This window comes from Ornithorhynchus anatinus, chromosome 11 (genome assembly GCF_004115215.2).
Source record: "Ornithorhynchus anatinus isolate Pmale09 chromosome 11, mOrnAna1.pri.v4, whole genome shotgun sequence".
Lineage (NCBI taxonomy): Eukaryota > Metazoa > Chordata > Mammalia > Monotremata > Ornithorhynchidae > Ornithorhynchus > Ornithorhynchus anatinus.
Window position 1 is genome coordinate 63,075,251 of NC_041738.1, and position 22,804 is coordinate 63,098,054.

Sequence of the window (22,804 nt, forward strand, 5' to 3'; positions counted from 1 at the left end):
GGTAGGACGTGGGCCAGAGGTCGACGGCAGGATAGGTGTGAACGGGGGACGGTGAGGAGGTGAACGGCAGAGAAGCGGAGTGTGCGGGGTGGGCAGTAGAAAGAGAGAAGGGAGGAGAGTTAGGAGGGGGCAAGGGGATGGACAGCCTAGAAGCCCAGAGTGAGTTTTTGTTTCGTGCGGAGGTTGATGGGCAATCACTGGAGCTTTTTAAGTAGGGGAGTGACATGCCCAGAGCGTTCTGCAGGAAGACGATCCAGGCAGCGGAATGAAGAATAAACTGGAGTGCGGAGAAACAGAAGAAAGGGAGATCAGAGAGAAGGCTGACACAATAATCCAGTCGGGATATTGTGACAGTTTGTACCAGTACATTAGCCGTTTGGATAGAGAGGAAAGGGCGGATCTTGGTGATACTGTAAATGTGAGACTGGCAGGCGTTGGTGATGGATTGGATGTGTGGGGTGAATGAGAGAGCCGAGTCAAGGATGACACCAAGGTTGCGGGCTTGAGAGATGGGAAATATGGTCATACCTTCCACAGTGACAGGGAAGTCAGGAAGAGGACAGAGTTTGGGAGGGAAGATAAGGAGCTCAGTTTTGGCCATGTTGAGTTTTAGATGGCAGGCAGACATCCAGGTTGAGACCTCCTGGAGGCAGGAGGAGATTCGAGCCTGAAGGGAGGGGGAGAGAATAGGGGAGGAGATATAGATTTGTGTGTCATCTGCATAGAGATGATAGTTGAAGTCGTGGGAGCAAATGAGTTCACCAAGGGAGTGAGTGTAGATGGAGAACAGAAGAGGGCCAAGAACTGACACTTGAGGAAGTCCTACATTTAGAGGATGGGGGCGGGGGGAGGAGCCCCCGAAGGAGAACCAGAATGAACTGCCAGAAAGATAAGAGGAGAACCAGGAGAGGACGGAGTCCATGAAGCCAAGGTGAGATACGGTGTGGAGGAAAAGGGGATGGTCGTCAGTGTCAAAGGCACCTGAGAGGTCGAGGAGGATTAGGATAGAGTAGGAGCCACTGGATTTGACAAGAAGGAGGTCATGGGTGACCTTTGAGAGGGCAGTCTTGGTAGAGTGGCGGAGGCCCCATTCTGGTGTTACCAAGCTCCTGAGCTCCTCTCTCAGACTTTGACCCAGACACAAGGGTTTCCTCTGCTCCTTCCTGGTAGCTTCAGAGACAATCCATCAAGATCCCCTATCACGGTCCAGCGGAAACCAGGGCAGTTGGCAGTCGGACTGGATGCACTGCTCCAAGCCAACCCACCCATCCTGAGGGGTGCCCACACGCACCCTCTACCAGCCCCAGCGTTTGCATTGAGAGCAGGAGCTGTTGGGGACATGGAAGCAAGACCCCGGAGTCATGGTCCAGGCAGAGCCAAGCACCAGGGCACCACTTTCTTGCCCTGTCAATGACGGTCCAGTCTGGGTGCATGGTGCCAACAAGGCACATATAAGACCCGTGGGGACATGAACAACCCGGGTACCCCTTAAATACTGCAAACCCCACAGGTCTGACTGGCTTTTACTAAGGAAATCCGAGTCAAGTATTGGTGAGTCAGTGAATCGATTCTGTTTATTGAGTGCTTACACTGTGCAGAGCACTGTACTTGGCATTGGGGAAAGAACAAGTATAAGTCATCACTCAAAACTGAAACACCATTCCACTTTGCCCTAAGGGTCCTCTTCCTGACCTTTATTCCCAATTGTGAGCCCCTGAAGGGACGGAGTTTGTGTCTTATTTTCATCTGTATACTCTTTCTCAGTGCTTATTACAGTGCTCTACAGACAGGCATCACCTAATATGTCCAATCTGATGATCTTGCATCTTTCCCAGAGCTTTGTACAGTGCTTGGCACAAAGGAAGTGCTTAGCAAGTACCAGAATCATTATTACTATTACTACTATTACTACAGGAAAGAAGTCAAAGGACCTCTATCCAAGCAAGCTTTTGTCTATACTCTCACGAGAAATGCAGCCTGTGGCACCAGCAAGGACCAACAGGCCCTTACATAAACACCCTTAGGGCACACGGTTGCGCACGCATACACTTGTACATATATTTATATATATATATACATGCACGAAGGTCAACTTGCCTTGTTCTGTTTCATAACTCTGATCCTGGTTGAGTCCTTGCAGAGTGGCTGTGCTTCTCCACGGCGCCGGATCCCCTCCCAAGCCCCCTGCCACACACCCATCCCACTGGACCCTCCTCCCCCAGCTGCCCCTTCCCACAGTTTCAGGAGGCTGTACCTGCACTGGGAGGAGTCTTTGGGGTGGAAGTCGTTTTGGCCGGGATTCTGGAGGCGTTGGCTGATCCTCTAGGTGCCGAAGGCCCCGCAGCCCCTCGAGGAGTCCCCATCTTGGTTCCACTCCTGCTCTCCACCCCCTGCCACGAGGCCACAAAGCAAGCATCACTGCCTACCCGGACCCATGGCCGGGGAAGACCTGTGCCCTTCATCTCCCTTCTCAAGTGTGCAGCTCCACTGCAATCAGTCGGTCAATGTTATTTACTGAGCACTTCCTGTGTGCAGAGCACTGTATTAAGCACTTGGGAAAATACTACCTTTGATATCCAGGCAAGATTGAGACCAGGAGAAACCCACCCTGTGCCCTACCCCTTGCCTGCCCAGGGACCCCCGACTTTGGCCCGGAAGCCTAATCAGCAGAAAGCAGCTTGGGTTCTTCCTACCACAGGTTCCCTGCTCTCACCAGGTCCCCACTCTCTGGAACCTTGGCCTCACAGAGGGAGCAGGTGGAAGGGCGGGAGGCCGGGAGAGCTGACTGTGCCTGGCCCCCCCAAGGGTCGATCCCACTGCCTCCGTAGAGAGAGGCCCAACCTCTGGGGGGGGCCCTGCCCAAAGAAAAGACTTGGACCATGTCACTGCTGAGTCACTTTTTGGGTTCTGTTAAAACCACAAAGGCGACATGGACTGTCAAGTCACCAACTAAAATGCACAAACAAATTATTCTAAGAGACATTACTTGGTTCCCTTAAAATTTGTGGGGCCTATGGTCATGTACTGGGGCCTTAGAAATGGGTGGACAGGATCTCCAGAGGCAAGAGTAAGGAGGAAGGCTCTTTAAAGACCCAATCCAGGGCTCTGAAATGAAAACTACGATTCCCTGCTGGCTGAAGATTCCACAGAAGCCACAATGCATCAGGCAACATGGCTTAGTGAAAAGAGCACAGGCCTGGATGTCTGGAGACCTGGGTTCTCATCCCGGCTCTGTCAACTGCCTTCTGTGTGACCTCGGACAAATCACCCAACTTCTCAGACCCTCGGTTTCCTCATTTGTAAAATGGGGATAAAATCCTTGCCTGCTCTCTCTCTCCCTTTCTCTCCCCTGCCCCCCACCCCCTAAGATTGTGAGCCTCATGGGGGATTGGGACTGTGTCCAACCTGATTGCACTGTATTTTTCCCTGTACTGAGCCCAGGTTTTTGAGTGCTTCCCAAATAGCACAATTATCATTAATTACTCTTACTATTATCATTCACAAATCTGACAGCTTACCTTGGACTTCTTCTCATCATTTCCAGGCACATCTTTTCCTTTGCTGGCCACACGAGCTGATGAAATGCAAGAAAAAAAACAAACTCCATAAAGGAATATGCCAGGTGAAATTCCATTTCCTTAGCGTGGCGGCACAAATGAAGAAATATGCTGTTAGGCCCGGGTCACCAAACATGCTTCATTCACTTACTTTGTGCTCTCACTTAGAAGGGATTAAAAAGCGATTTGTATTTGAAGGTCTGACCCCAGTGTGTTTGAGTGGCAGAGGCATGCGGAGGCAGCAGAAGGGCATCAAGTCAGTCCAGAAATGCCCAAAGCAAGCCTGCCCACTTTGCCCAGTCAGGGAAGGAGGGAGGAGCCGAATCTCCCGGCAGCAGGCACCCCTTCCGGAAAGGGAGGGAGGCAGAGGCCCTTGGGAAATCCCGAGAGAAGCCCAGGGAGAACACGGAGCTCTTAAGGAATGTAGCTGAGAGAACTTGGTGTGGGGTCAGAAGAAATCCCCACCCACTGGCTGAGCCAGAGACGCTGAGTGGGTGGCAGTAGGAAGTTACCCTCTTCCTGCCTCAGCCAAGGCCTTCTCAGCCCAGCACGGGGTTAGGTGGGGCGTGCTGGGGAGGGAAGAGATCCACCAGCCAACCAGGAAGGGCACACAAGGCCTACCTGCCTGGCCACTCTGCCTTTGTGCTGGGAATCCATCATGCTGAGGAGGAAGAAAGCTGGGATTGGGAAGACATGGGCAGCAAGGCAGCACGACCTACTGGAAAGATCATGGACCAGGGAGTTGCGAGATCTGGGTTTGAATCTTAAATCCGCCACTTGCCTTCTGTGGGACTTTGAACAAGCCAGTTCACTTCTCTGGGCCTCAGTTTCCTCATCTGTGAAATGGAGATTCAATACCCATTCTCCCTCCCCCAGTGTCTGAGGTGATGATCTTGTATTCACCCCAGTGTTTGGCACAATGCTTGGTAGAGAGTAAGCACTTAATAAATGCAATCCCTATTAGTACTACTGTGCAATCAAGCCCAAGCACAGTCATGGGGGCACAATCCCAGACTGTGAAAGGCCTGGGGATCAATCTTGGGGGGCAGCAGCTGATGTCCCACCCAGTTCCTGTCACATGGATACCGGCTGCAGGGACACTGAACATCTGGTAACTGCATGCCAAGATAATAATACTAATTGTGGTATTTGTTAAGTGCTTATTATGTGCCAGGCACTGTACTAGGTGCTGGCGGGATACCAGCAAATGGGGTTGGATGCAGTCCTTGTCCCACATGGGATTCACAGCCTTAATCCCCATTTTACAGATGAGTTAACTGAGGCACAGAGAAGTTAAGTGACTTGCCCAAGGTCACATAGGAGAGAAGTGGCAGAGCAGGGATTAGAACTCATTCCAGGCCTGTGCTCTATCCACTAGATTATGCTGCTTCCCTAGGTCTGAGACAATGACACCCTTTTAAGATCTATCTATCTCTCTACTTAATCTATTTATCATCGAGAGAGAGAGAGTGAGAGTGCCATCCTTTGTGCAAGAAGACCCCACTGACAACAAAATTCACTTATGAGTGTGCCGTTGGCTGGAAAGGCCAAAGTGGGATCCCGACCACAATGAGCACACAAATGTTGTCCCTTGTGTTGTGTTGGCACTGTTTTCTCTCCTTTGAAGTTTTACTACTGGGCAAAGCTGCAGGCTGGTCAACACTCCTTAGCAAACGTCTAGGAAGAAAAAGTTGGGACTTTGGTGGGAGAGGGGTCTTCCTGTCCCCTTCATCCCCCAACTTCCGACTAAAGCTTCTGCTATCTCTGTTTTATCCACAGCCGAGCCGCAGGTTTTCTGGAGGAGAGATCAAAGGTGAACTAGGTGAACCAGATCCTGTGGGGTCCAATCACTCTCTCCAATCACTGGCCCAGGTTTCCACTCCTTCACAGGGCCTGGCGCTCCCCTCATCTCCTGCCCGAGGTCCTCCCTTCTACCCCAGACACCCTAGATCTCTGTTCCCCAGGAAACCACGGCAGGGCCTGGTCCCCAAAATACCAGAAGGGGCCCAGACAACCTTGGCTTCCACCCTAGGTGAAGCCCATCTTGCAGCTCCACAGCGGTGCAGCCCAGGAGCTTCTCAGAGAAGATGACTTCCTGGGACCTTGGCTTTACTGCCACCCCCACGTCCCCACACCTACACACACTCTCTGCCCAACGTGCCGCTCCAGCAGTTGTCAGTGAAGCTTCTTCGGTGGAGCCTGAGATCCAAGACTTTCCAAGCCACCTGGGAAAGCCACGACGATCCCTGGAGTGAGGCCAGAAGGCAAGCCCGACAGCAAGTCCACAACCATGCACGGTGGGGCAAGCGTGAGGGGGTGTGGAGGTGCATGGGGGGTTTGTAGGAGGGAGTGGGGGATGAGAGCCCAGAGCCAGTTGTGGCGGGGTGAGAAGCAGGGGGCTCCAGGGGTCTCAAAGCTTAGCTCCGGCTCAAGCAGCTCCACCCAGGCGCAAGGCCCCGGAAACAACCCTGCTCGGGGAAGGAGAGCGCGCGCACACACCTCTCAGCTGGGGCACACGGCTAGGTGGCTTCCCTGAGGAGGGAGCTGTGGGCTTCCTGTCAGGCGCGACCCGCTCGGCAGGCACCGGGGTGCCGCCTGAGGGCTCAGCCTTCATCGTGTCACTCGGGGTCCCGTGCTCCGTTCCCCGCGGCTCCACTGGCTGGGCGGCTCTGCCTTCAGCTTCTGGCCCTCGTCCTCCAGGCTGGGGCTCCGTTCGGAACATGCCCATGGCCTGGTCGGCCCCCAGGGCCTCTGCACGGTGGCCAGTCCCCAGCCAAGGGCTCCCAGCCGGGCTCTTGGGGCTCTCAAGCATGGAGAAGGGGGCTCTGCCATCTGCTGGAGACCTCAGAGGGTCTCTGGTTTCCTCGGGAGCAGTGGCGGCCAAGGGCCCTGCCGGGGTTTGAGGGATCTGCGGCGAGGCCTGGGGTGGGGAATCGTCCTGGGGCAAAGACTCATCAATGTCGCGGTCCTCATCGACGCCCAGGCCCTCTGCCATACTCTCCTTGCCCAGGATGCTCTGGGGGAGCCCTGGCTGTGTCTCTTCCATCATGGATGTCTCACTTCGCCGCCCAGATCCTGGCTGCATCCCGGGGCCTGCGAATGGCTTTTGCCCCTGGATCCCCTGGTGATCCCAGCACCACCCAACCGGGTCTGCAGAATCTCCCGATGCAGCCAAGCTCCGTCCCTCATCCCTGTGGGCAGGACCCCCGCCAGCTGCCGAGGGACCACAGTGCCCAGGTGCTCCGAAGAACCTGGCATAGACCACCTCGTGGCTCTCAAGCATGGTCCTCACATCCCCCGAGCCCCCAGCTGGAGCCTGGCCTGGAGAAGCCAGGGAGGTTTCCGGGGCTCCGCCTTTCCCTTCCTGGGTAGTAGTGGGCACATCTGCTTCCTCCTTGCTGCTGCTCAAGGGAATGCTGGGGTGGTCAGCAGGAGGCCGGATCCTGCCACCAGTCTGCCCAGCTCCCTCTGGCTGCTCTGTCCGGGGTGGCTGGGGCTCCTGCCTAGGGTCTCCTCCTTCTGCGTCTCCTCCTTCCAGGTCTCCTTCCAGGCCTCCTTCTGGGACACCTGGTTTTCGAAGCTCATCTGCCCCACCTCCCAGGGTTTCCCGTTCCTCTCGCATGCACCGAGTCGAAGCTCTGAGCTCCGCTGGGTTTGGAGAGGTGGTTGGGCAAAGAATTAGCGGGAGGTAGTATGTCAAAGGCTTAAGAGACAAAGTCATTCTGGAGAGGTGAAGAGGAGGTCATGACATTCTGATTAACCCTGGTCTAAAACTAAGATCACACCCCGACTGCAGAGTGAATCCCCGGCTACCTGATTATGGTTAAAAGAGGCCTGGGGGACCCAAAGTTTCCCAAGCCCACTTGGACTTCCGTGGACACGGCAGTGAGGATGGCAGAAACACACGCCTGCAGTGGCCTGTTGTCCCCTTGCCCAAGCTCCTTCTGCTTGGGGGTCAGAGGCAGGAGGTTGAAACCGTTTCCTGGGACCACAAGGACTAGCACCAGCTAAGGACCAGGGCAAGTTTCCTGGCCACTTGCCACAGGGGGCCACGATCCCCTTAGACTTGAGAGCACTGTGAGGTCAGGGATTGTGTCTGATCTCATCTTCTTGTATCTATCCCAGAGCTTACTGCAATGCTTGGCACCATAGTAAGTGCTTTATAAATATCACAATAATGATGATGGTTATCATCTCTCAACTGGGCCAATTACCAAACAGGGCACTGAGCTGTATGGGGCTGGTTCCTCCTCTGGGGGTTGCTGGGTTTCTCAGGGTTTCAGAATCTGGGAGGGAATCCCTGGGGCCACCTGCATTCCACTTCAGCCTCTCTCTGCAAATGAAAAGGAAAATCCCTATGGGAGAAATGGTGGAGAAACAGCTGAACTGAAAGCTTTGCTGAGAGACTGAGGAAAAGATTATGTGACGATGAGTCGGAGACAGATTCCTGAAACTGAAATGAGAGGATGGCAAAGAAATGAACAAGAGCCGGGGCGGACAGTGGGAAGGCCCCATGCGGAGAAAGTTCCCTCCTCGCACATGTGAAAGATGGCACACATATACTGTGCTCATGGCCTGGTCTCATACATACTAAGTGTCAAGACCCTAGGCTGAAGAGCTGAGCCCATGATTCCACTAACTCAGGCCCTCCCCACTCCGTTCCTTTGCCCTCAATTATTCCGACTGGTGTCTTCCGCAGCCTTGGGTTCCCGGGAGCCGTGGAAATCTCGTTTCCGGGAGCCAACCAGCCCGCCAAAATCAGCAGGACTCTGAGTCCCTGCATCCCTAACGCTGGACAAAACATCTGAGACCAGAAAAGGCACTTTTTCTTTCCGCCTGGAAGGATGAACCAGGCTGACACTTCCCTTCCCCGTCTGAACCCTCTGTGTGCCAAGTTTTCAGGCTGCCAAGCCTTGGTCAAATTCAAGGGATTTAAGAGCTATTCAATTGGAAATGTCCTGAAAGACGAGGCTGTAATAAGCCCAGGATGGTTAAAAACAAGGGAAGAATCAGAGCAACAGAAATCATGAATAAGCCAGGGTTGACCAGGGCTTGAAGGAGCTTGAAAGAAAAGGGGGTGGGGGTGGGGATGGGGGGGCGGGGCAGGGAGCAGCAGCTTGGAAGAGATGCCCTGACGGACGGCCATTTTAACCAACTCATCCCTGCTCTAGCCTGATCGTTCCCGGCTAATGGGTGAATCCCAACGACTTCAGGGATAAGGAATGAAGCCCTTGTTCTTGAGGGGAAAGTAAACACTCATTTCCAGTGGCAAAGAATGATTTTTAAAAGCTGCCGATCTGATTTGGGATTGAGGATGCGACATCCCCAATCAAGCATTTGATTGAGGAGTAAAGACATTAAGGAGCCTGTTTTTCATCCTCAGACCTTGGAATATGCCTCCACACCACTTTCTAGGTGACCCAGTTTGTCATCAATTTGGTCTGGAGGAAACCCCCCCCCCCGCCCCCACACCAACCACACACACCCCAGTCTCATTTTGATTCCCTGGTAGTCAGATGACCTAGCTTCTCATCCAGGCTGTGCCACTTGCCTGCTATGTGGCCTTGGGCAAGTCACTTAACTTCTCTGTGCCTCAGTTTTCTCAACTGCAAAATGGGGATTCAATACCTGTTCTCCCTCCTCCTTAGACTGTGGGCCCCATGTGGGACAAGGAGTGCACCTGAACTGATTATCTTGTAACTACCCCAATGCTTAGCACAGTATTTGGCACATAGTCAATGCTTCCCAAATACCACACCACCTTTTCTAATGAACCAGAGCTATTCTCTAAAGAAGTAAAATGAAGGCCTCTATTAATCCAAGCATTTCCCCTATCCTACCTCGATTACTTTATCAGCCTCCTTGCTAACCTGCCTGCCTCCTCTCTCTCTCCCCACTCCAGTCCATACTTCGCTCTGCTGCCCAGTTCATTTTTCTACAAAACCATGCAGTCCATGCTTCCCTGTTGCTCAAGATCTTCCATTAGTTGCCCGTCCACCTTTGGGAGCCCCATGTGGGCCAGGGACTGTGCCCAACTTGATTACCCTGTAGCTATTCCAGTGCTTGGAACAATGCTTGGCATATAATAAGAGCTTAACATATACCATAATTATTATTACCTCCATAGCAAACAGAAACTCCTTACCATCGTCTTTGAAGCGCTTAATCACCCTGCCCCTTCCTACCTCACCTCATTGATCTCCTATTACAACCCAGCCTGCACACTTCACTCCTCTAATGCCAATCTACTCACTGTACTTGTTTTGATGCCTGTCTCCCTTCTAGACTGTAAACCCGGTGTGGGCAGGGATTCTCTCTCTTTATTGCTAAACTGTACTTTCAAGTACTTGGTACAGTGCTCTGCACACAGTAAGCACTCAATAAATATGACTGAATGAATGTACCTTGTTCTCATCTACCTTGCCACCAACCCCTCGCCCACATCCTGCCTCTGGCCTGGGATGCTCTTTCCTCTTCATATCCAACAGACAATTACTTTCCCCTCTCTCACCAAAGAGGCCTTCCGTGAATAAGTCCTCTTTTCCTTTTCTTCCACTCCCTTTTGTATTGCCCTGACTTGCTCCCTTTTGTTCACTCAATCGAATGTATTGAGTGCTTACTGTGTGCAAAGCACTGTACTAAGTGCTGGGAAAGTACAATTTGACAACAAATAGAGACAATCCCTACCCAGCAACGGGCTCACAGTCTAGAAGGGGGGAGGCAGACAACAAAACAAGTAGACAGGTATCAATCGCATCAATATAAACAGAATTATAGACAGATACACATCATTAGTAAAATAAATAGAATAATAAATTTGTACATTAATCTGTACAAGTGCTGTGGGGAAGGGAGGGGGGTAGAGCAGAGGGAGGGAGTTGGGGCAATGGGGAGGGGAGGAGGAGCTGAGAAAAAGTGGGGCTAAGAGTGGGAAGGCCTCCTGGAGGAGATGAGCTTTCAGTCCCTTTATTTGCCACCCCCACCCCCAGCCCTATAGCACTTATGTACATATCCGTAATCTATTTATATTGTCTTTCTACTCAACTAGACTATCATCTCACTGTGGGTATGGAATGCGTGTGTTATACTGTCATATTGTACTTGCTCATGTGCTTAGTACAGTGCTTTGCACACAATAAGCACTCAATAAATTCGATTGATTAATTGAATGATTGACAGTCTGATTGGAAGCTCCTTACAGGTAGGGAATGGGTCACCTGTTGGCTTGGCACCTCCCTAGAGCTTAGTGTGGTATTCTGCACTCAGTGGGCGCTCTGTAAATACTGCCTTTGCTGACTTAGCAGAAGTAAAGGCAAAACTGAGCGATCCCAGCCTGACAAACCAGACCCTGACAGACCCTGCCCCATCGGGGCTGACTGCCTGGCACATGCCTGGGTGACTTTCTCAAGGGGCCTTAAACACCAACAAAGACATCACACTTCAGTTCACGCTTTGGGTTCTTTGTCTGCCAAACAGGATAAGGGATTTTTGGAGGCACTTTGCTTTCCCCTGGACATCTCTTCTTTTGAAAACGAGAAAACAAAACGAGAGAGACAGTGCTGAACATGGGGTGACCCTTCGGTGAGCCGCCTGAAGATGGCCTCCAGAAAACGAGAGAGAGAGATCGTTGAAGCGTTGAACACAGGATGACCCCTTGGTGAGCCACCTGGGACGGCCTCCAGAACCAAGCAAATTTAGACCTGGTAGTTGGAAGCAATCCAGAACATCTCCTCTATTGTCAGGCAAGACCGACCCCCCTAGCGTTTGGAGCAACGTCTTATGGGTGAGCAACACCGTGGCTGGGACTAATATATGTTTCGGTCCTACATTTCCTTGCTGATCTCCTATTACAATCCAACCCACACATTTTGCTCCTCCAAAGCCATCCTACTCTCTGTACCTCAACCTCGTCCGCCTCACCACCGACATATTGCCCACCCCTTCTCTCCAGTTTGGAGCTCCCTCCCCCTTCATATCCAGTGGACGTCCACTCTCCCCATCTTCAGAGCCTTACTAAAATCCTATCCCCTCCAAGACACCATCCCTGACTAACTGCTCATCTCCCCCTTACTTGCCCTTCCTCCTGTGTCGCATCTGCACTCGGGTCTGAACAGGCTAAGCACTTTGACAGTCATCCCACCACCATCCCCACAGTACTAATGTCCATATCCTTACCTCCTGACATTCCCCTTGTCTGTAATTAATGTTAATGTCTGTCTTCTCCTCTAGACTGTAAGCTCCTTATGGGCAGGGAGCAGGTCTACCAACTCTGTTGTTTTGTACTCTCCCAAGTGCTCAGTTCAGTGCTCTGCACCCAGGGACTAATTGCTATAACTTCATAGGGGACAACTAAAAACTCAGGGGGCCACCTCTGGTCAGAGAAGAGGAAAACCAGACTGGGGGGTCCACCTGGCTATAGACCCCTAGGGGCCCCCCAGGATCTCCCCAGACCTCACGGGCCGCCCCCTCCACAGGGCCCAGACCTGACTAGTTTTTCTAATTCCCAGGAGAGGGCGATCCACTGACCTTGGACCACATCTCCTGCAGCTTGGTCTTCCCGGCTGGGAGTGTCTCCAACACCTGCTTCCTCAGCTATTCACATTTCAGCCAACCAAGAACAAAAAAGTGGAAATGGTCAGGGCTTGTGGGGTGTGCAAGGTGTACTTACGGTGGGGCAGTGTGTAAGGGATGCATGGTGTGTGGGGCTGGAAGAGTGTATAGGGCATTAAGGGTGTGCAGGATGTGTAGAGTGTGCAGGATGTGTAGGGTGTGCAGAGTGTATACTGTTTGGGGCAGGCAGAGATCATGTGCAGAATGTGTAAAGTGTGCACAGCTTGTGGTGAGTGCAGGGTTTGCGGGAAGTGCAGGGCATGCATGGTGTGTGTGTGGCGGGCAGGGATCAGACGCTGCATCGCCTAAACCACATCCAGTGCTCTTTCCAAGGCACTGGAACAAAACTGGGGCTGATTTGTCCCCCACCGTGGAGAGGTCCGGGAGCCAGCTCTGACTCCCTGGCAGTGTGGCGGTGAGCTCCCAGCAGCCTCTGCTAGAGCAGATGTCTGTGCCCACCAGTCCCTAGAATCTACTGAGCACTGACTCCCCAGACCCAGGGCCTGCGGGGCATGGGGCAAAAGGGCTCCAATGTCCCAATGTTCCATCTTGAACGGGAGGGGAGGTGTGAAACTGGCCTAAACAAAGACCAGTAGCCTCCATCAGAAGACCCCTTACCAGGACTCAGTAGAAGCAGGGGTGGCTGCTGGGAAACCAGCTCAGAAACAAGGATACACTTTTCTCCTCCTCGACTACGATAGAGGGGCTGACCACACGGGGAGGAAAAAGGCAGGTGCTCGGACTGAATGAATGCTCTCGTCTTGGGAGCGCTCTAACTCCCGCAGGGTTTCTGGCCTCTCTCGGTCACCAGCATCATGCATGACCCCAGTTCTTGCTCACCTGTGGTTCCTTCCGGGATGTCCCCGTGCTGTGGGGTGGCTGCCAGATCGCCATGCTCTCTCTCGTCCACCAGGGGTGCGGTGGCATCTGGGAAACACCAAACGCCATGTTAGATTGGAAGCTCTTTGAGGCCAGGGATCCTAACAAGTCTACTGTATTCTCCCAAGCACTTAGTACAGTGCTCTACCCAGTGAACATTAAGCTCCTCGAGGGCAGGGATCGTGTCTACCAACTCTACTCTCCCAAGTACTCTGTACAGTGATCTGCATACGCTAGACTGTACGCACCTTGACAGTAGGGATCATGTCCACTAATTCTATTAACTTGGTACAGGGCTCCTGTATGCAGGAGACTGTAAGATCCTTGAGAACAAGGGTCTTTACTAATATTACTCTCCCCAGTGCTTTGGAACAATGTTCTGCACAGAGTAGACATTCAATAAGTATCACTGATCAACTGATAGGAGTTAGATCAAGAACACCTTTCACTTTGGGAGAAGCAATGTGGCCTGCTGGAAAGAGCACAGGCCTGGAGGTCAGGAGACCTGGGGTCTAACCTAGTCTACGCCCCTTGCTGTGTGACTGTGGTCAAGTCACTTAATTTCTCTTTGTCTCAGTTTTCTCAATTGTATAATAAGGATTAAAATACCTGTTCTCTCACCCTTTTAGACCCTGAGCCCTGCGTGGTATAGAGCTGACTAATCTGATTATACTGTGTCTACCATAAAGCTTGGCATATAGTAAGTGCTTAACATATATGCCACACAGTTATTGTTATTACTATCACCTCTGCTTTCTGCTCAGAGTTGGGGAAGGTGAGAGGAAAAAAAAAGTCCTGTCACATGCAGATGGATCTATGGTACTGCAAAGAAAGCTGGTTCCCCCCTCATAAAACCCAACAGGGAGGCCAGGAAATATTCTTGTCACATATTTTCATCAATGAAACCCCCCAGCCCATCTGCCTGGAAATCTGCAAATTGGTGCCTTCCCGATGGCCCTCTGTAGCCCTGTCCATTTATGATTTGTTCCAGAGATTTCTGCTGAGGTTCAGGCGGGGCATTACTGAAAACGTTTGGGGGGATTCGGCCAGGGGGCCGTCCCTCCATCAGGCAGAATTCGCCATGCAGAGGGGGGCTGTCAGAGCAGCAGACCCAACTGGGGTCCCCCAATACTGGGTTGTTGGGTAGAGTGCCCCCTCATTCTATGGATATTCATTGGGATCTCCCCATACTGGACGTTAACTGGGGTCCTTCCACACTAGGGATGTTGGTTGGGTTCTCTTGACTGTCTATATTTATTGGGGTTACCAGGATTGGGGTTCCCCCATATTGTGGATATTCATTGGAGTCCCCTGTTGGGGTTCTCCTGTACTATGGATATTCATTAGGGTCCCTCATAACGGGGATGTTTGTTGGAGTCACCCCATGCTGTGGATGCTTGGGATCCCCCACACTGGGGATGTTCACTGGGGGTCCTCCCCCGATGCCTAATCCCCCACCCCATCCCACCTAACCCATCCCAATGCTGATGTCAGGCACGGAATGGTAGAAGGTCAGCAGAGCTGGCACTGGTCTGTGGAGAGATGGTGTCTGGAGAGACCGTCCATAACGGATGAATGGAAACAGCTTGCTCCAACCTGCAGATGGTGCCGGCTTCCAAAATCAGAACGGAGAGGTTCTGGGGACCCCTCTCAGAGTGGGGGAAAGCGAGAGGAAAATAAAAAAGTTCTGTCACATGCAGATGGCTCTACCGGAAGGCAGAGAAAGCTGGTTCCCACTGACAAAACCCAACAGGGAGGCCAGGCTGTATTCTCGCCACATAACCAGAGCAATGAAACCCCCAGTCCATCTGCTTGGAAAACTGCAAATAGCCCCCACCCCCTCCTGAAGGACAAACCCATGGATCCTTCAGTGGGACGAGGAGTCCAGCCGCCCTGTTGGAGCCCATCCTCAATGTAGATGTGTGTGGATGGGGCACCTGGGGTGTGGCGGGGGGGCATCGAGGGGGAAGGGGTGGGCACCATCCAGGGTAGGACAGGAAGGAAGATGGAAAAAGACTCAAAAGAAGAGGGTTTGCGAGCCGGAAGGTGCAGCGATAGCAAGGAAGCAGCGCAGCGGGTGAGCCACAGTGTGAGAAGCTGGAGTGAGACAGCAGTCCCTCCCATTGCCTTGAGTCTGGAGAGTAACGTCAGAGCCTGAGGCTGGCGGAAAATTCCAAACCCGGAGGCAAAGGGACAGGGTCCAGAATCAGAGGCCCAGGCCGAAAGAGGTTGGGTGCCCGGACTGAGAGCAGCCGTGGACTTGGGGCCTGTTAACAACCCAACCAATCAGATCCCAAATCTTGGTTTGGCCAAAATGGAAGGAATCTCCCGCTCTGGAAAAGTGGGGTTCTGTCGGCTCAGGCCATTCTGGAAGCGTGCGGGGAGGCAGATCCTGACAGCAGTGACAGGAGGAAGAGCCCACCTTCTGTAGTTGGCGTGCTCTTAGCCTCAGAGGCCTCAGAGCCCGGCTCATCTGATCCATCCTCAGTAGGACTCTGGTGGGCAAACCCTGGAACATACACAATGCCCTGAAAAATGGCCCCGGCTCACTTTCCCGGGCCAGGTATGCCTCCTTCTCCTCACTGGGAATGGGGGTCTACCCCATCCCCAACCGGGATGGGTGAGATGCCCTAGCAGAGCTGGGCCAGGAAGAAGGAGGAGCGAGAGGCATGGGGAGACTGGGCCAGACCCCTGGCCCCACAGCAGTACAAGGGAACAGGGAAATTCAGTGGGGGAACACCAGCCCCTCCAAATGAATCCTGTTCCGGGATCTGACCAGTTGTGGCGGCTGGACCAGTACCGGTGATAGGTGGACCGGGCAACAGAGAGTGCAGGACTCAACCAGAGGCTGGGGGAAGGAGGCCAAGGGATAGACAATGTTCCTGCCTTGGGCAGCTGGCAAATTCATCGGGGAGACCGCACCCCCAAAACTGCCTGTCCTGTCCTGAAAAGACCCTCAAGTACCTCAGGACAAGAGGACCCTAAGGCAACCAGTCAGTCAGTAATAAAACCACTTTTTCCAACACACCCGATCCTCCAGCCTCCCAGAAATCAAATTGTTCTCACTAAGTGACGTGATGCACTTGACTGCTGCCCTGTGGGGAGACAGGCCATGTCTCTCAGCTGCCCCTACCAACCAGGGCCCACGCCCAGACAGAGGGTTCTGGGCTCATGCCCCCTCTTTGGGACACCCAGCAGCTGGACAACTTCAGGTACTGGGAAATGGCTCTTCTCTCGCACACTATTCTGCATGCTCTCTCCTGCTGCCCCAAGGTGGAGGGGAAGAGGGAGACCTCTCTTTCCCAAAACCACGCAGGACAGGGAGCCACAGGCCTCTCGGAATGGCACATCTAGTGCACTGGGGGCTTCAGGTGGGGTTGCATGTTTCTTCTTCTTGGGACATTGGGGTTCGGCATCCCCCACTGGAGCATGAATTTTTCTGAGGGTTGAACTTCCTCCAACTTCCTCCAGTCAAGAAGTGGGAGCAGATGAGAGCAGAGAGAGAGACGTTTGCCTTCAGAAACAAAATCTCTATCTGAGCCATCGTCTGGGATGGCTTTAACTGACAATAAACATGTTTTTAGATGCCTTCTGAGTAAGCAGGGCAGGTTTAAAGTGCTCAAGATCATTCATGCTGAGGATGGCATGGCCTTCCTAACATTGTGATGAGTTGATGTCAAAAGACTCTCTTCTCCTCAGCCTTATCCATCTCCTCTTCCTCAGCCTCCTCCTTCACCTCCAATCTCCTGGTTCTACTCTTTCTTCTTCTCCTCCTCCTCCTCCTCCTCCTCCACCTCTTCTTCCTCCTCCTCTACCTCCTCATTCTCCTTTCTTCTCCTCTACCTCCTCATTCTCCTTTTCCTTTTTTTTAATGGCATGTGTTAAGCACTTACTATGTGCCAGGCACTGAACTACGTGCTAGGGAAGATACTAGCTAATCAGGTTGGGCACAGTCCATGTCCCATGTGGGACTCACATTCTTAATCCCCATTTTGGAAATGAGGTAACTGAGGCAAAGAGAAATGAAGTGACTTGCACGAGGTCACACGGAAGACAAGTGGCGGAGCCAGGAGTAGAACCCAGGTCCCCTGACTCCCAAGCCCTTGCTCTTTCCACTGACAATGATTAGTACTGTCCCCTGCACACATTGAGCAACCAATAAATATTGTATACTGAAGAGGAGGAGAAAAAGGAGGAGGTGGAGGAAGAGGAGGAGGAGGAATAGTATTTATTAAGTCCTTGCTATATTCAGAGCACTGGACCAGCGTGGCCTAATGGATAGAGCAGGGGCCTGGAAGTCAGAGAACCTGGGTTCTAATCCTGGTTCTGACACCTGTCTGCTATGTGACCTTGGCCAAGTCACTTCCCTTCTCTGTGCCTCAGTTACCTCATCTATAAAATGGGGATTACGACTGTGAGCCCCTTGTGAGACAGGGACTGTGTCCAATCCAATTTGCTTGTATCCACCCCAGCGCTGCTTAGTACAGTGCCAGACACATAGTAAGTGCTTAACAAATACCATCATCATCATCATCCGTTAGCTGTAGGCCCCTTAGCCACTGCCCAGGATGTCCCAATGACAGTTGTTCCCAGTGATGGGTGGCAGAGTTGAACCCACCTGGCTCCCACCTGGCTTCCACCCCTTCCGACGAGCCGAGGGTGGAAGGCAGGAGATGAGGGAATCTGGGACGCTGGAGGTAAGGGGGTAGCAGAAAAGCAGCGTGTCCTGTGGAAAGAGCTTGGACCTGGGAATCAGAAGGACCTGGGTTCTAGTCCTGGCTCTGCTACTTGTCTTCTGTGTGGCCTTGGACAAGTCATTTAACTTCTCTGGGCCTCATTTTCTTCATTTGTAAAATTAGGATTAAGACTGTGAGTCCCACATAGGAAATGGTCTGTGTCCAACCTGATTAACTAGTATCTACTCCAGCACTTAGTACAGTGTCTGGCACATAGTAAGTGCTTAACAAATACCATTACAAAAATGGAACGTGAACTCTAACCCCTTTGTCTGCTACTACTACTGCTACTAGTAGCACTAGGGAGGGAAATCTAGTAGGAAAATCCTGGAAATTCCTCCTTGTCTGGGGCTAGGTTAGGGGCAGCTCCTGAAGGGTTTCCTGGAAAGACCTCTCCCTCCCAAACCATTCTACTTGCTAGGCCTCATGCTCGTCTCTCCTGCCTCCGACTCCTGGCCCACCTTTTCTCCTCCCTGCAATTCCTTCCTACTGCAAATTCACCAGCCCACGACTCTCCTTACCCCCAAAGGCCTGATAAACCCACCTCCAACGGAAACCTTCCCTGATGAATTTCTCACCCCAGGTCATGTGCCCCTCCTCACTTTGGCACCTCTACACTTGTACATGTACCCACTGAGGCACTGTACCGTATAAGCACTGACCCATCCATCATCCACGTACCCATCTCTCTATCCTCTTCTTCCTCCTGACAGTAATCTACTTTAATGCCTGTCTCCCCCGCTAGACTCACTGAGGGCCAGGATCATGTCCGCTAACCTCTGTTGTACTCTCCTCGGCGATCAGTACAGAGCTGTATTTACAATAGTTTGTGAGCTCCCAAAGGGCAAGGATTGTGTCTACTGACTCTATTGTACTTTCCCCAGTGTTCAGTACAGTGCCTGCACACTCTAGACTGTAAGCTCCTTAGTGGCAGGGATCGCGCTTGCTGACTCTAACTGTTCTCTCCCCATTTCTGATTACAATGCATTGTAAGCTCCTTGAGGACAAGAACTATTCCTTCCAACTCTACTGTATTTTTCCAAATGCTCAGTGTACTGCTCTGCACATAGTAGGCACATATGACTGATCGACTGACTGACTGACTGAGGTGAATAGAAAGGCTATGAGAAAAGCTGCCACCATTCCAAATCAGGAAGGGACAAAATGCATCTGACCATCAGCGAGGACTCAGGAAAAGCCAGGCTAGACCAAGAACACTCATCTCCCATATGAGAAAGGAAGTTCCTTGTGGGCAGGGGATGTGACCCTGGTTTGTTTTGTGCTCCCCAAGCCCTCAGTATGGCACACCTCCCCCAGGGGCACCCCACGAACACAACCACTCCTAGTGATAAAACACAGATCGATCACTCCCGGTCATGACCCGTCCACCTCAAAGCAAACCGGCCATTAGCCCAGGCCTGGACCTGTGGGGCTACCAGAACTGAACCCATCTCCCTGGGCACTCTGGGGTCCTAGGAGCAGGTCGGGGCCTCTCCCGGGGCCACTCTGGGGCTGAGGGGCTGGGGTCTCTCATGGACACATCACATGACACTCCCGGGATGAGAGGGGTCTCCTATTCCTCCTGCCCCAAGGTCTTGCACCCAGTGGACAGACACCAATTTCCCACCTTCCTGCCGAGACTGATCTTTCAAGCCTGGCACTCCCGCTGAGTGGGGCAGCTGCATGGGCAACCATAGGCCTGCGGCCTGCTCACCATCCTGAAGCAGGGCGTAGCCAGGCTGTAGGTCCTTCCTATCTCCAGACGGGTGGGATTCCCCCAAGAGGTTCTTCTGGCTCACGGCACGGTCTTCCAGCAGCTCCGAGTCCTGGCGCTGTTCAGCCATTCTTCCTCAAGTGTTACCTAGAGGAGACCAAAGGCCAGACATTACCTAGATCCAAGGGCAGGATTGAGTTGGGGCTTGGACGGAAGCAGAGTGGCTTGTCTGTGCTGGGGGCTTCTTCAATCCCCAGTCCGGTCACTCTCAAAGCAAGGTGTGCCCTTCTGCCCCCAATCCTAACTCACAGAACCAATGGGATGAGAATCCTGAGATCTGCCCTGCTGGCCCTCACTCTCCCTGCCCCTGCCCAGCTGATACATTGAAATAACCCTGTTTGATTCCCTGATTCAATAATAATTCTAAAATTTGGTATTTGTTAAGCTCTTACTATTTGCCAAGGACTGTACTAAGCACTGGAGTAGAAGGATACAAGATAATCATGCAGGACAGAGTCCCTGACCCACAAGGGACTCTCAATGTAGGTGGGAGGGAGAACACATACTGAATTCCCATTTTGCAGATGAGGAAACCGAGGGATGGAGAAGTGATGTGGTCAAGGTCACAGGGCAGGCCAACAGCAGAGCTGGGATTCGAACCTGGGTCTTCTGATTCTCAAGTCCAGACTCTTTCCAAGAGGCCATCCTGCTCTAGTTGTTTCTGAAAACACTAAATAGCACCAGACCCAGAACAGCTTCACTGGAACTCAACTCATTAGTTCTCCTTCACATTTTCTCTCATCCTCCCTCCTCTCTGCTTTCCCCAAGTTGGTGGGGCCAGGGAAGGACACCAAATGCGATTAAAGGGAAGTAGATGATGTGGTGGATTTGGGACCATCTGCCAGGGGAAGACAAGGCTGAAGGCTGACTCAGTAATTGACTTAAGTCTCTCCAGGACTTTATGAGACGATTGCTGAATTTCAGTTCTCTGGGGAACTATTAGTCTGGCTGGGCCGCCGGCACCTCTGTTTGGCCAGGATACTGGGTTCTAGTCCCAGTTCTGCCACTTGTCTGCTGAGTGACTTTGGGCAAGCCACTTACCCCCTCTGGGCCTCAGTCTCCTCATCTGTCAAATGGTATGAAAATATTTGTTCTCCCTCCTGCTTAGGCTGCCAACCCCATGTGGGACAGGGACTGTGTCCAATCTGACTGGACTCTGCAGCTCCCCCAGTGTCCCTCAAATGGTAAGCACTTAATAAATTCCATAATTATTATTGATAATAATAATAAGCCTTTCTGATGAAGTAGTAACATGGCCTAGTGGATAGAGCATGCACGTGGGAGTCCGAAGGACCTGAGTTCTAATCCTGCTCCTTAACCTGTTTGCTGTGTGACCTTGTGCAAGTCAATTCACTTCTCTGTGCCTGTTACCTCATCTTGGTACAATGGGGATTAATACCATGAGCCTCATGTGGGACAAGGACTGTGTCCAAACTGATTAGCTTGAATCTACTTAATTGCTTAGTAAAATGCCTGGCACATAGTAAGCACTTAACAAATGCCATAAAAAAGCAGCAGTAGTATTTATTGAGCTCTTACAAGGAGCAGAGCACTGAACTAAACACTGGGAGAGAATAGATAAGTGAATATTAGAGAGAGTATGAACTGCACTTGGATTTGCTCCCTTTTTTCACTCCTCCCTCAGACCCACAGTACTTATGTACATACCCATAATTTATTTTTTTATAATGTCTGTCTCCCCCTCTTGACTGTAAGCTCATTGTAAGCAGGGAATGTGTCAAATGACTGTTATACTGTACTTACCCAAGTGCTTAATTCAGTGCTCTGCACATAGCAATCACTCAAAAAATATGATTGATTGATATGTGTCCTGTCCCTTGGAGGGTTCTTAATCTAACAAGTGGGACTAGGCAGGGAATAGAGGGTCAACCCCACGTTTCTGGGATGATGTGGTGAGGGGAGGTGGCAGGCTCACAGCTCCAGCCCCAAAGACGGTGGGGCCGGCGGGGGGGGGGGGGGAACGGACGGACAGTAAGCTGGGGTATAGTTTACCCTGCCCCACCCGCACGCCTGAAGTTTTGTGGGGTTTTTTTAAATGGTATTTGTAAAAACACTTACTATGGGCAGGCACTGCTCTAAGCGCTGGAATAAATACAAACTAATCAGGTTGGATACAGTCCCTGTCCCACATGGGGCTCAAAGACTTAATCCCCACTTTTCAGATGAGGTAACTGAAGTACAGAGAAGTTGAGTAATCTGCCCAAGGCCCCACAGCAGGCATGTGGCAGAGCTGGAATTAGAATCCAGGTCCTTCTGACTCCCAGCCCCATGCTCTATATCACTTAGGCCATGCTGCTTCTTGAACAATTCAGGTTCAGGGCACAGTATAATTGCTGATAAAAAGCACCAGCAGGAATATGCCCCTGGGGTCAGGCTGGCCCCAAAGCCCAGGCCAAGTTTGAGGCTGGCAGGGAGGGGGCAGTCCAGAGGGAGGGGCTGGAGCGGGGAAGAACCCCAGCCCACTACAGAGAAGAAATTCTGACAGGCCCTGCCTTGGTTTTGAGCTGCTGGACACACACAGGCTGATGGGGGGCGGTTTCTGGGGCCTCTTTTGTCCTAATAGCAGAATAGTAATAGTAATGGTGAAAAGTGACCAGCACAACGCAGGCGCCCTATCCAGCCCGCCACTCCTGACACTCCCCCTCCCTGACTTCCACAGTTGGGTCTGGGGAATTGGTGCTGTACTTCCCAAGCAGCACTGAGTTTTTCTGTAATAATTATGGTACTTGTTAAGCGCTTCCTATGTGACAAGTACTTTTCTAAGCACTGGAATAGAGATGTGGGGGAGGTTCTCCTATCTAATTTATTTTAATGTTGGTCTCCCACTACCTAAGGAGCAGACAGGAATCTTCTAGATTATAAGCTCCTTGTGGGCAGGGAATGTGTCTACCAACTCTGTTATATCGTTCTCTCCCAAACAGGAGAACCAGCATGGCATAGTGGATACAGCCCAGGCCTAGGAATCAGGAGGACCTGGGTTCTAATTCCGGCTCTGCCACTTGTCTGCTGGGTGACTTTGGGCAAATCACTTCTGGGATTCAGAAGAACCTGAGAAAGGTGACATTTTTCAATGAGTATGCTAGGATGAATTGCACTGACACTTGTGAATCAAAATTTTGGGAATCGTTCAAAGTGAAAACAGAAATAGTATTTCTCTGAAAACACAAGTGGGAGGCATGAATCAAACGCGGCCAAAAAGAATTCTCACTGCACACAGCTGAGGTGCT

At 51.9% G+C, this 22,804-nt stretch overlaps 1 protein-coding gene across 3 annotated transcripts in view; it reads right to left on the minus strand.

Moving 5' to 3' along the window:
- MAPT (microtubule associated protein tau) overlaps positions 1–22,804 on the minus strand; it is an 81,611-nt gene that overhangs the window by 18,295 nt on the left and 40,512 nt on the right. For 2 of the 3 annotated variants that reach the window (XM_029075638.1, XM_029075636.1), the window contains exons 2-7: positions 19,497–19,643; positions 15,469–15,555; positions 13,008–13,094; positions 12,084–12,149; positions 3,519–3,574; positions 2,255–2,390 (exon numbers count right to left, since the gene is read on the minus strand). In XM_029075638.1, the coding sequence (XP_028931471.1) occupies positions 2,255–2,390; positions 3,519–3,574; positions 12,084–12,149; positions 13,008–13,094; positions 15,469–15,555; positions 19,497–19,626 (562 nt within the window). In that variant the 5' untranslated portion in view covers positions 19,627–19,643. The remainder of the gene's footprint in view (positions 1–2,254; positions 2,391–3,518; positions 3,575–12,083; positions 12,150–13,007; positions 13,095–15,468; positions 15,556–19,496; positions 19,644–22,804) is intronic. The other variant, XM_029075637.1, reaches the window with a different exon arrangement.